The sequence below is a fragment of the Anolis sagrei genome, chromosome 4, assembly GCF_037176765.1.
Source record: "Anolis sagrei isolate rAnoSag1 chromosome 4, rAnoSag1.mat, whole genome shotgun sequence".
Classification (NCBI taxonomy): domain Eukaryota; kingdom Metazoa; phylum Chordata; class Lepidosauria; order Squamata; family Dactyloidae; genus Anolis; species Anolis sagrei.
This window is the reverse complement of record NC_090024.1, coordinates 164,655,626-164,669,602: the sequence shown is the minus strand read 5'-3', so window position 1 is coordinate 164,669,602 and position 13,977 is coordinate 164,655,626. Positions and strand designations below refer to the sequence as shown.

Genomic DNA, 13,977 nt, shown 5'->3' with positions numbered 1-13,977 from the left:
AAACGTTTTTAAAAAAATCCCTAAAATTATTAGATGTATGAATATTTCTGAAAATTGGGGGAATGGTTGCCAGTTATCTTGTGTCACTGTATAGAACATTCAAGTTTATAAAAGCTGTGAAAATTTCCCAAAAATCTGTGGATAAGTGAAACTTTCTGAAACTTGATGGGCTAACAATGGTAAATTTGTTCTACCATTGTAGAAAATGTGACCCCAAAAGCTGTAATAAAGGAGCCTCTGAAGTTTCCTCACTTGCACAATTACTCTCATTATAGTAACAAAATTTTCTCTAATGATACTTTAGAAACACTTTAGAAATGAAATGCCGACACCCCTAATTTTATATTGAGTTTTGAAACTTTTTTTTCATCGATTGCACAGCACTACTGGCATCCATTCCCAACATTCCTTGCCAGACCCATGGCTCCCTAGTTGAGCACAAATGTATTTGTGTGTGCACCAAAATGCTGAGAGTGAAAGGGAACTATAGAGATGGGTGATAAATGCATGTATTTCTAATCATTGTGCCATCTGGATTGAGATAGTTCTTGAGTCTTCTTGTTGTATCAGCAGCAATATAGGACATAGAAATGTTGTGTAGGTAAGACCACAGGAGGAAACACAGAGCGTGTCAAGATTTTCCTTAATAGAGATTCTGGACCTACTTTATCTTACTTGGTGCTTCCAAAGATAATATTTTATTCAGCACACTATGGATAACCTGCCCTTTAACATAAGCTTTCCTATAAACAATCAAAGGCAACACCATATGTAAACATCCTTGCAGCAAGCATCTCCTCATTCCTTAGGTATTTGTTTGGGGACTCACCCCACCCTTGCTTGAGAAATAAGGCTCTAGACTACACTCTAGGAATGACATCTCTCACAAGGGAAGTGGCATCTTCATGTGTCACTTATTGTAGTTTCAAGACAGATGGGCATGCAGACATGGGGAAATAATTTAATTTTTGCTCTGTGAGGAGTAGTAGGATGAATTGTAGTAGGGGTAGGGTTGTCAGTCTGTAGTTCTCTATATCTAATCATCATCATCATCACCTAGACCCTAAAGAACATTTCATAAAGAAAATGGCATACTTTCCACATAATGCACTGTTTTCTACACAAAAAAAACTTTTACACAATTATGTTTTTGCAGTTTTTAAAAAAGGCATCTTATAGCACTTGGCCATTCTCTTCACATGTTGTCTCAATATGTACTGCAATATTTTTATTGATGACAAGAACGCATCCCTGTACTCTTGCCCCAAAAGTCACCATCAAAGATTCCCAGTGACTTTAGAATCATAGAGTTGGAAGAGACCTCATGGGCAACCAGTCCAATCCCCAAGAAGCAGGAAAATTGCATTCAAAGCACCCCCAACAGATGGCCATCCGCCCTCTGCTTAAAAGCCTCCAAAGAAGGAGTCTTCATCACACTCCGGGGCAGAGAGTTCCACTGCTGAACAGCTCTTACAGTCAGGAAGTTCTCATGTTCAGGTGGAATCTCCTTTCCTATAGTTTGAAGCTATTGTTTCGCATCCTAGTCTCCAGGACAGCAGGGGGCAAATAGCCATCTTACTCCTTCCTCCCTATGACTTCCCCTCACATATTTATACATGGCCATCCATTATATTGTTACAGATACGTGAATATACAGATAGTACTTGAAAAGCATTGCTTATTACATCACATCACTGTGTGTCTTTCCTGGACTACAAAAATGTACCTGCCGATGGAAAGGATTACATCTCCCACTGGTATAAAATATTAGTGATTAATGTTAGCCTTTTTTTTAATTATTGAGAAGCTCTTGTCTTTTTGTACTTTTTTGTCCTTACAAAGAAATTTAATTTTATAGTCAGCAGTGACTAGACTCTACGCTCACATTTTGTAATGAGATGTAAAATAAATTCCCAGGACACTGTACAACAAAATTGAACAGATTCGCTTCACTAAACCTGCCCTTCATTTTATGAGCTTCTAATACAAATTTGTAGCCGTAACCCATTTTTGAGGTGCTTGATAAAGTCAGGAAGATCTGCTGATTTTTTTTTAATTTTTTTTTTTTTTGCCCAGAATAATCTTCCACAATGAAAAAGATATTAAAACCAATCGGCAAGAAGTCATGTCACTTTAATTCCATTTGTTGTCTTTTCATTACTGATCTTTTTTGTATTTGCCTGTTCTGGTGAATTTATTGCAATGATGACATGTAAAATCATCCTTAACACATGGATTGTACTGGGACAGAGCAAAGGCTCTCTCTCTCCATTAATGTAGATTTCTCCTGCCCAGAAGCCTCTCAAGTTTCCGAAACCCCGAGGAAGGGTTTAAAAACCTACAAATTAGCATCTTCTTATTGATTTGTGGGCCTGATTGGAGATTCAGATAAGAGGAGATCGCATTAGTGTTATAGAATTGAGGTTTTTATCTCCCTACTGCCCAGGTTGCTCCTGCAGAATGCTGAGATTTGTAGTTTAGGGCAGGACTTTGGAATTCTCAGCTGGAGAGGTCCTGGCTTCCCTAAACTACATTTCCCAGAATTCTGCAGGAGCAAACCTGGAAATAGTGAGACAGAAACCATTCTATAGCACTAATGTGATCCCATCCCAGTAGAAACTTGAATCTTGCCTTTAAAGTTCCTGAAAGCAGTTTTCTGCATTCCCCTCCACAATCAGCATACAGCTCCATTTCCATCCTTCTTCTGTCTACATTCCTGTCCCTGGTTTTGTGGTTTCCTTTGTAGCATTTGTGAATCTTGATTATATATTCAATTTTGGATAGTTTTAGAATGTGGCCCAGATCCAGTTGGGGACAGACAGGACACAGGTGATCAAATTCAGTTGGGGGGGCCATAATGGGGCCTTGGGTGTGTGAGCTACTTGAGTCATGTCTGATTGAGGGACAGGCAATCCATCCTACCCAAAGTGGCAAATAATCCATGCAGCAATTTACACCCAGACAGAATTTTAGGCCATCATTCCAAAAGTGTACCCACTCAGGGCTGGATGAGCAGGTTCCCATCAGTCAGCAGATGGCCTGATCAGTGTCTGCACCCAAACTCATGCTGGAATCAAGCTACTATAGCTGTCCAGTCTGCCCTCCAAATGTGTGAGTTTGTTTTGCAAATTTGATTTATCAGATTTAATATGATCCCTATGAATCTCTGGGTCCTTGACTACAACTATATGGTCATTTTCTGCTGGAAGTTGATCATGGAGTTGTGCTGATAGACCTTGAGATTCCTAAAGAGAGCACCTTCCTGTAGAAAATGACCATACAGTTATTCTGGAGGATCCAGAGGTTCCTAAAAGGTGTTTTCTAAGGTTAATATAGTCTCATCTCTCTAAACTGCTCTATGGTGTGCCTCATGAAAGACTGTGGTAAAAGCAGCTCCAGTGTGCTCTCCTGCTGAGCCTGAACACTGCTGAGGTGGGACAGAGAGGAGAACAAGATGGGGAAAGAAAGAAAAAAGGAAGAAGGGGTGCTCAGACAAGAACCCCAGAAACTTATGGTAGACTAAAGCTTGGTAGAGATCAGGGAGGCATTCTGAGATCTCTTTCCTTGGCAGCTGGTCCTTTTGCCACTGGCTGTTATGGTTGGGATTTGAACATCCATGGATTTTGGTATTTGTGGGGAGTCCTGGAACCAATCCCCCATAGATTCCAAAAGTATTGTAAGTGGAGTTTCAATCACCACTGAATCTACAATAAAATTAAAAACCTCAGTAGACCATGAAGGAAATGGCCAAATTTAGCTCAAAGAACAACCGAAGGATCAAATCCTTTATATAACAATTTTCCAATGATCTAGAAGTCCACATGTGGACAAGTGACTAATGTGGCTATTCTCCACTAAACATCTAGTCTGGCAACAGCTGCAATCTAAGACCAGGCCCATGCAGCTTGTGTAAAAGTGGAACATGAATCTATTCAGATTAACATCGCCTTTAAACAAAGGGTTGAATCCAAACTTTGTGACACTTTGAGCTATTAATTCAGCTAAATTTACAACTTTTGAGCTGTGATTAAATAGTGTTATTGATTTCAGTGTGTAGACTCTAAATATTAAGTCTGGATCCAACCTAAGAATTTTGCCTCGCTTTAATTAAAAAAATGTTCAAGACCACTAATAGTTTTCATTCTTTTAAAAAGAATAATAATACTAATCTACACAATGACATCAGGTGCTGAAACTCCAAGCTCTCGTCTCAGCTTCTTAAAGATGGAAAGAATATTTGATGACCCCAATCCACTGATACTAATTTTAGGAAAGACAGCTTTGCACCTCACATAGCTAATCTATTAAACAGATTCACAGTTGGTATTCAAATCACTTTAATAATTCACATAAAACCCTTGCCAATACACAACACTAAATACAAAATTATAATTTTTAATCTGGAACAAATAGCACATCTTTGGTAAGGAATGCAGCTTCTCCTTATATATACAACACGTTCAAAGAACTACAGGAAATGAATAAACAAAAGTAGTCAGCATTTGATTTTACCCTGGTTAAAAATCAGTCTAAAAACAATTCAGGTTACTCTGTTTGCTTATTAGGCAAAATGTTATCTTTGTTTCTAACTTACTGACCAGAGTTCCATCGTGAACCACCCATTCTTGTAAGCATTTGTATAAAATGGTAAGTTGGAGATAGACTCAAAAGCTATAGTAAAATGCAAAGTTAAAATGCAGGGTTCTGCTGCTCAGTCATAATGGCTTCTCTGTACTACAGTGACTCATATTTGTTGTGGTGTGGTGGATGTTTTTTTAACACCTGATGTGCAGAATGAATCATGCAAACCCCGACTGTCCTCAAGTAAATATTTTAATAACCTGGCCAAAGTTTAAGAATGAGACTTTAAAAACAAACATGCAAGCAAACAAAACCTAACAACAATCATTTGCCCATAGAAACTCTCTGTGTCTATCTGTATCCCAAAATGTATGAGAATGAACTGCCAAGAATGAATCTCTCCACCTCTTTCGATTGCACAGGTCAAAACACCTGCACTTCACATGACAGAACATTTGCCTTTCAGTTTATCCTTCTTCCGCTGCTGCTTCGATTTCTTACCATCCACCTGGAGGCTTACACTTCTTCGCTTCTCCAGATTCAAGAGTTCTTGGAAGAGTTCTTGGACGTTATAGTTCATTTTGGCAGATGTCTCCATGAAGGAACATTTCCACTTGGTGGCCAGGACTTCTCCTTCATTGGCATCCACCTCTCGCTGGGTGTCATCGCTCTTGTTTCCCACCAACATGATGGGTACCTTCTGGATGTCCCCTTTGATCTGACAGATCTGGTCATAGATTGCCTGGAGCTCTTCGATGGACTGCCTGCTGGTAACAGAGTACACCAACATGAATGCATGGCCCTTGGAGATGGACAGCCTCTGCATAGCAGGGAACTGGTGACTTCCAGTGGTGTCTGTGATCTGAAGGGTGCAGATGTTCTTGTCACAGCTGATCACCTGGCGGTAAGTATCTTCAACAGTTGGGATGTATGTTTCCCTGAAGGTTCCCCTTACAAAGCGAAGAACCAGAGAACTTTTACCAACACCAGCAGCTCCAAACACCACCACTCTATAATCGTTACTTTGTTCTGGCATGTTTGTTGTTCACTAGGGAGCCAAAGAAGGGTCTTCAATGTTTACATACCCCCTTGGGGAGTAGGCCTGTTGAGGAAAGACAGAAGTTTAGATACTAGAAAAGGTTCCAACATCCAGGTGAAATTGACAACCATTTTCCTTTTCCCAAAGCTTTATATCAGTGGTTCTCAACCTGTGTGTCCCCAGATGTTTTGGCCTTCAACTTCCAGAAATCTTAACAGCTGGTAAACGGGCTGGGATTTCTGGGAGCTGTAGGCCAAAACATCTGGGGACCCACAGGTTGAGAACCATTGCTTTATGTGGACATCAAAATTCCCAATTAGCAATAAAGCTGCCTTCTTCCCAACCAGTGCCATCCAGATGTGTTAGTGTAATCACCCTCGTGGATATTGCTCACGTTACCTGGAAATGATAGATGTTGGCATCCAATCCATCAAGGGAGGCTGAAGTAGAACACGAGGCAAACCTCTGGTTTCTCAATCCATAGGCATACTTCTATTAGTAGTGAAATATCTAATTTGCTTCTCCATCAGGAGAAATAAGGTTATAATTGTCAATTAGAGTGGAGATCAGCCAGCTGCCTGTGCCCAAGCAACAGAGCACCCAAAGCAATTGGCACCTGCCCAGAATCACCCTTTCCTATTTTCCAATTTCATTTGTTTTCATTTTCTGCTTCTGGGGTGGGGATGGAAGAAAGTTGTCTGCTAATCCCATGGATCTGTTGCTTCCATTCTTGTTTCATGCACACACCCACACTGACTCTCAATAAGCAATTCAGCTGCATTACTCAGAATGACGGATGCAAGCAAATACGTACAACACCAGTGTCTGCCTATTGGCATCGTCACAGCTGCAGGCAAGCAAGGAAAACATTTACCTGCCTTGGAGTCAAAGTGACTTTGCATCATGAGCCTCCGGGAGGAAACAAGCTTTTTTAGCCTATAGAGTGGTATGACCTACACACAACCCAGGTTGTGAGTCTGTGGAATTTTAACACACTGGTTTGTGATTAACATCAAATTTTATTGCATATAGGAATTTGACTGCATGTATAACAAACAGTAGTACACACAGGCATACAAAGTGTGTCTGCTTTCTGGTTAGGAATATTCTTAAGACATCCCACTGTACACAAAAGAGACTAAGATCTAAACATCTATGTGGGGCGAGAGAGGGAGATATTGGATTTCAAGCAAAGTCAGCCTGAACCAGTTGACTTGAAGTCTTCAACTTGTTGTAAAGGCTTCAGAGGGCATGTGTGGATCCCCAGACGCTTTTTTTTCTGTATTCCAACTCTCTTAACCCTGCTGGCTAGGGTTACTGGGAATTCATGGCAAGTAATAGCCTGAGAGCCATCCTCACAATTCCCTGACCTAAATGTTTGTTTAATATTAAAATACTTATATTTCAGTCTTTATCCAAATATCTTGGACAAGTTCACAATTAAATCAACTTGAAACAATAAATAACAAACGTTTAAGGTTTAGTTAAGATATATATGAAATATAATTGTCCCTCCACATTTATGTTTTTGACTTTTGCAGATTTCATTATTCATGGATTTGATTTAAATGTTTTCTCTACGAATTTCTAGTTCCTCCCATGTGACTCTGTGGTCAACCTCCACTCTTTTTTTACCCAAGAGCACACCTCTCTAGGAGTCTCGAGGTCAACTTTGTCAACTTCATGATACAGTCATGTTGGCAGATGTTGAAACTCCAAGAAAGGTGTCTCTCAGGTAAAAAAAAAAAAAGCAATTTCTTCATTCTTCATCTGTAGTAAAATTACAGATTATGGAAACGTGTAAATTTCAATATTAACAAGCCACATAATCAAGCCTCTACATATTTCAAATACAAAGTTACATCAAAGTTGTTTTTTTCTGATTAGAATTTTTCTGCCCCTGCCCACCACCTTGTAATGTTTACTCACATGCCATAAAAGTGTTAATGATTTTGGAGGGAAACACTATCCATTAGCTAAGCTGAAGCATTGTTCATGGGATAGGAGAGGAAATCATCTGGACTGAGAAAGCAGAAATATAAGAAACAGAAACTATGAAGGAAGAAAGCCCAGGTGAAATGCTATTACAGTGTCCAAATGCTGGAGAAGTTTCACTTGTTGAATGTTTCCTGCTCAGGCAAAAGGTGCAAAGGAGCTGCTCATTCCCTTAAAAAGTTGCCAGGCTATTCAAGTATTCCTTAGACCATGAGTGTAAAACTCACTTTCATTGAGGGCCACATCAGCCTTATGGTTGTCTTCAAAGGGCCACTGAATTCATGGACAAAGAATCTGGGGACACAGCAGGGCAACTTTTTTTTATTTACATAGTGGTTGGTGTTCTTTTGTTTTTAACTGGAGGGAATGGGAATTGCAGGCCAACATCACTTGTGGCTCTGAGGTCGGGAAAACCTTAATGGACATTTTAAAGTCCATTGTATCTAAATTCAAACCTCACTATCCTGACTAAACAACAAACTGCAACATTCCAAATGTTGCTGTCTCACAACTCCCATTAGATCTAGTTATAATGTCTAATTATGAGGAATACAGGAGTTGTAGTCCAGCATCTGGAGGGCCACACAAAATGACATGGCGGGCCGGATTTGGACAGCGGCCGTTGAGTTTAGCACATGTCCCATAGAGCTTCTGTATAACTCCACAATTATTCCATCTGTGGCCAAATCCTGGTGAAATGTTTATCCCTTTCTCTCTAAGTTCTGACCTTTCTCCATCTGGAAATACGGCCACAAGATTAGAGTCGTGCTGGATCTAGCCAGAAGTCCACCTAGCCCAGCATTCTGCAGCCCTGGTGGGCAATAATACCTGTGAAAGGTAGTATTCCCCAGCAACTGGCATTAAAAGATGAACTTGCCCTGTTTATGGAGAAAATATATTGCTTGCATTATAGCTAATCACTTCATCCTTCATTGGGAGAACTTACCATAGCGAGAAGCTATTGGACAGGATGCAAAAAACAAGCAAAGTCAAATCCCAGCTAAGTCAATACCATGTTGAATAACACTGGCCAAGTTACACCTTAATAAACTTAATAATAATAATAATAATAATAATAATAATAATCTTTATTATTCATAAACCTTCTAAGATTCCATCCGCACTGAGGAATCAATGCAGTAGGACACTACCTTAACTGCCATAGCTCAATGCTATGGTATCATATCATATGGTATCAAAGGTATTTCCTCTAGCTTGGCACATCTGAAATTTTGTACTTTCCCTCGGTTCTACTTAGGAATTCACTACACTTACTTGAGCCCGGACCCAGCTCCGATTTTGTTTTCAACCATGATATCATTTTTATGATGTTGTTGTGATTGTGTTATGTTTTTATTTGATTGATTTGAATGTGGTTGTTTTTATCTGTAATTTTTGGTCTTGTCTCCTTGTGAACTGCCTCGAGTCCCCTTGGGGAGATGGTGTCAGGGTATAAAAATAAAGTTGTAGTAGTAGTTGTTGTTGTTGTTATCATGGGAGTTAAATTTTCCTAAGTCTTTCACCATAGTATTGAGTCATACCAATTTAAGGGGCACACTGTGATGCAGGTGTTGAATGCACCCTTACATAGAATTCCCCAATGTAGGTCTCATCAGATGTTTTGAGCTATAACTCCACTTTGCTTTACCACTGACCTGGAGTTTGGAAGGCACCAGATGGGGGAATTCTGTTTTAAGACCACTGAAGATTATCTGTCTTTCTAGTACAGGGATGGACAACTGTACCCCTCCTGATAGTCTTGGATACATTTTTCATTAATGACATGGTAGACAGGAACAAATGCAAGATACTCCACTTAGGCAGAAAAAAATGAAATGCAAAGATACAGGATGAGGGATGCCTGGTTCGGCAGCAGTACGTGTGAAAAAGATCTTGGGAGTCTCGTGGGCAACAAGTTAAACATGAGTCAACAATGTCATGCAGCAGCTAAAAAAGGAAATGAAAAAGATCTTGGGAGTCTCGTGGGCAACAAGTTAAACATGAGTCAACAATGTTATGCAGCAGCTAAAAAAGGAAATGGGATTTTGGCCCACATAAATAGCATAGTGTCTAGATCAGTGGTTGTCAACTTTTGGGCCTCCAGGTGTTTTGGACTTCAACTCCCAGAAATCCCAGCCAGCTTACCAGTTGTTAGGAACTGTGGGAGCTGAGGTCCAACACCTGGAGGCCCAAAGGTTGATAACCACTGGTCTAAGATCATTATACCCCTCTCTTCTGTCTTTGTCAGAGTTCACCTGGATTCACACTGCATCCAATTCTGGGCACCACAATTGAAGGGAGATGTTGACAGGATGGAAGGTGTCCAGAGAGCAACTAAAATGATGAAGGGTTTGGAGAACAAACCCTATGAGGAGAAGCTTAAAGAGCTTGGCATGTTTAGCCTGAAAAAGAGAAGGCTGAGAGAAGACATAATGGTCATGTATAAATATGTGAGGGGAAGTCATAGAGAGGACAGAGCAAGCTTGTTTTCTGCTGCCTTGGAGACTAAGATGCGGGACAATGGCTTCAAATTACAGGAAAGGAGATTCCACCTGAACATTAGGAAGAACATCCTGACTGTGAGAGTTGTCCAGCAGTGGAACTCTCTGCCCTGGAGTGTGGTGGAGGTTCCATCTTTGGAGGCTTTTAAACAGAGACTGGATGTTGGGGTGCATTGGAAGCAATTTTCCTGCTTGGCAGAGGGTTGGACTGGATGGCCCATGAGGTCTCTTCCAACTCTATGATTCTATAACAGGGAATCTGAGAGTTGAAGTCCAAAATAGTACTCATCTTAAGGGAGAGGAAGAGAAGGAGAGGTGGTGCAATGGGTTGAGCATTTCTGCAAAGCTCTGGAGACTAGGCTTTGAATATCTGCTTGGTCATGGAAACCTACAGGTGAACGTGGACCAGTCACATTCTCAACCCCAGAGGAAGGCAAAAGCAACCCCCTTCTGAACAAACTGGGCCAAGATAATCCCATCACAGCTTGGTCTTAGAAAATTGCTTGAAAGCACAGAACAACAATGACCACAACATACAGGAAAACAAAGATTCCCAGTGTCTGAACTAGCCAAAAAATGTCCACTGCCAGTGGCTTGGCAGAGGCAAAGGGTTTTACTTGCTCTCTGACCCATTTAATGGACTGAATGGAAATTGGGATTTCCTGCATACAAAGCAGGTGCTTTACTACTTCAGCCGTGTGCTCTTCTCATGTAAAATAGAAGCAATCCTCGGCAATGAACTGCACAAGACAACAGCTAGTTAAATATTCCACACTCCTGCCTTTAACAACACCCAATTAAAGTTTCATTGAAATGCAAGGGGAGTTTCTTCCAGGTAACTGTTGCTTAGGACTGTGATGCAGAGCTGTTCTCAGGCGCACGTGTGTTCTCTCTCACACAGGCATGGACGTGAATCCAAAATCTGCATGTGGCATTTACAATCTGGATCCAGAGGGGTGGACTGGTACTCTGGGAGACCAGGGTTCAAATCTCTAAAAAACCAAGGGAACTCTTTAGATGACAGAACAAGTGAGGCTCGCCCACGTTGGACCGACACTGCTATGTGATGCAGTTTAAAGTGCATTACGATATAGTGTAGGCCAGGCATGGGCAAACTTTGGCCCTCTAGGGGTTTTGGACTTCAACTCCCACAATTCCTAACGGCCTCAGGCCCTTTCCTTTCCCCCCTCAGTTGCATAAGCTGAGGGAGAAAAGGAAGGGGCCTGAGGCTGTTAGGAATTGTGGGAGTTGAAGTTCAAAACCCCTGGAGGGCCCAAGTTTGCTCATACCTGATGTAGACCCACCTAATACAATTCAATGCAGTTCAAAACTGCATTACGTGGCAGTGTAGATCTAGCCCTGACCTTAGAGCAGCGTTTCTCAACCTTGAGAGGAATTGCCAAAGACCAGCAAAAACCTATATTTCTGATGGTCTTAGGAACCCCTTTAGCAGAGAAGGTTGAAGATCTCTCCACCTCTCCTTCTCTTCCTTTTTGGAAGCAGATGGGAAATCCTCCCACCAAAATTCCTTCTCCGCTGTGACTCGCCGGCCTCTCAGCCAAGGGGAGAGCTGTTTCTATAACTCCAAGTGGGAAGGGGAGAGCAGGCATGCTTGGTGCATGGCAGTGTGGAGCACATGTGCGGGTAAGGGAGAGCGTGCAAGGCTGGAGGGAAGCCTGCGTCCCTTCAAGGCAGGGGAAAAGTGCCCTTTGATGGTAGGTGAACTATAAATCCCAGCAACTACAACTCCCAAATGACAAAAATCAACCCCCCCCCCCCCCACAACCCCACCAGTATTCAAATTTGGGCTTATTGGGTATTTGTGCCAAATTTGGTCCTGTGAATGAAAATACATCCTGCATATCAGATATTTACATTAGAATTCATAACAGTAGCAAAATTACAGTTATGAAGTAGCAATGAAAATAATTTTAGGGTTGGGAGTCACTAGAACATGAGGAACTTTATTAAGTAGTCGCAGCATTAGGAAGGTTGAGAACCACTCCCTTAGATGAAGATAATGGCAAACCACCTCTTAATATTGCCAAGAAGATCCCATGATAGTGATGTAAGTCAGTGGTTGCTTGAAGGCACACAATACCAATGTGTTGCCCTCCAGATATGACCAGACCCCTGCCACCATCAGATTATGGTAATGGAGTCCCAAGATGCCTGGTGCCAGGTTGCCCATTTGGAAGTGGGTGCCTCCTTCTCTGGGGTTTTTGAAACACAGGCTGGATGGTCATCTCTGGAGATTGCTTTGGTTGCATGTCCCTACGTGGCAGGGGGTTGGACTGGATGGCCACTGGGGTCACTTCCACCTCGATGAGGGACTCTAAGTGAGTCTCTTCAAGTGGTTGCCTGTTTGGACGAGATCCAAAGTCCAGAGGGTGCCTCCTTCTATGGGGGTGCCTCCTTCTATGGGGGTGCCTCCTTCTACGGGGGTTTTTGAATCAGAGGCTGGATGGCCATCTCTAGAGGCTTCTTTGTTGCATGTCCCTACATGGCAGAGGGTTGGACTGGATGGCCAGTAAAATCTCTTCCAGCTTGATGAGGGATTCTAAGTGAGCCTCTTCAAGTGGTGGTCCATTTGGATGAGATCCAAAGTCCAGAGGGTGCCTCCTTCTATGGGGGTTTTGAAGCACAGGCTGGATGGACAACTCTGGAGCTTGCTTTGATGCATGTCCCTACATGGCAGAGGGTTGGACTGGATGGCCACTGGGGTCTCTTCCACTTTGATGAGCCCCTTCAAGTGGTTGCCCATTTGGATGAGATCCGAAGTCCAGAGGATGCCTACTTCTCTGGGGGTTTTGAAGCACAGGGTGGATGGTCATCTCTGAGGATTGCTTTGGTTGCATGTCCCTGTATGGCAGGGGGTTGGACTGGATGGCCGCTTGGGTCTCTTCCAGCTCGATGAGGGGTTCTTAAGCGAGCCTCTTCAAGTGAGCCTCCTCAGCACTGCCTGGGGGTGCCATCCCTGGGCAGAAAGCAGAGCCCTCTATCCTCCCCCAAACCCTCCAGGAAGGAAGGGAAGAGCCCGAAGTGCCCCTCCATCGCCTTTCAGCCCAGGTCCAGGAGGGCAGGCCTTCCAAGCAGCCCCAGAGGACGGGGCGCCCTCCCAAATGCAGGGCAAAGGGGGAGAGGAGGTGGAGGAGGCCGCCCCTCCCTCCCTCCCGCCTTTCCCCCCTCCCTACCCTCGCCCTCCCCACCCCCTTCTCTCTTTACCTGGCGCTCCGGGTCCGCCGCACGGCTGCTTTCCCCACCAGCCAGGCGTCACCGGCGGAGGCGCGCCCAGGAAACGCGCTTCTCTTCCTCCTCCTCCTCCTCCTCCTCCTCCTCTGCCTCCTTTCTCCCTTTGAGTCCCAGCCCAGCGCCCACTTCAGCCTCGGCAGCGCCTCCAAGGCTCTCTCTCCCCAGCCCACCTCTGTCGCCCAGGCCAGGGAAAGGCGGCGCCACCACAGAGGCGCCCTTCCCTCCTTTCAGCTCCCCGCCTTTCTCTCCAGACTCAAGGCGGCCGACAACACTGGATGTGTATTGTCGAAGGCTTTCATGGCTGGAATCACTAAGTTCTTGTGGGTTTTTTCGGGCTATATGACCATGTTCTAGAGGCATTTCTCCTGACGTTTCGCCTGCATCTATGGCAAGCATCCTCAGAGGTGAGGTCTCACCTCTGAGGATTCTTGCCGTAGATGCAGGCGAAACGTCAGGAGAAATGCCTCTAGAACATGGCCATATAGCCCGAAAAAACCCACAAGAACTTAGCAACACTGGATGTGTTTCTGAATCCGGCATGGCCTTAAGCGGCTGTGGGGCAAAAAGGAAAGGGCCTGAGGCCGTTAGGAATGGAGAGGGTTGAAGCCC

At 43.2% G+C, this 13,977-nt stretch overlaps 1 protein-coding gene across 1 annotated transcript; it reads right to left on the bottom strand.

The window, feature by feature from the left end:
- Positions 1-4,320: 4,320 nt before the first annotated feature.
- DIRAS3 (DIRAS family GTPase 3) lies at positions 4,321-13,535 on the bottom strand. Its single transcript, XM_060771575.2, has 2 exons — positions 13,342-13,535; positions 4,321-5,683 (listed from the first exon to the last, which is right to left on the bottom strand). The coding sequence occupies exon 2, from the start codon at positions 5,615-5,617 to the stop codon at positions 5,021-5,023; it is 597 nt and encodes a 198-aa protein (XP_060627558.1). The 5' UTR covers positions 5,618-5,683; positions 13,342-13,535; the 3' UTR covers positions 4,321-5,020.
- Between the last annotated feature and the right edge of the window lie 442 nt (positions 13,536-13,977).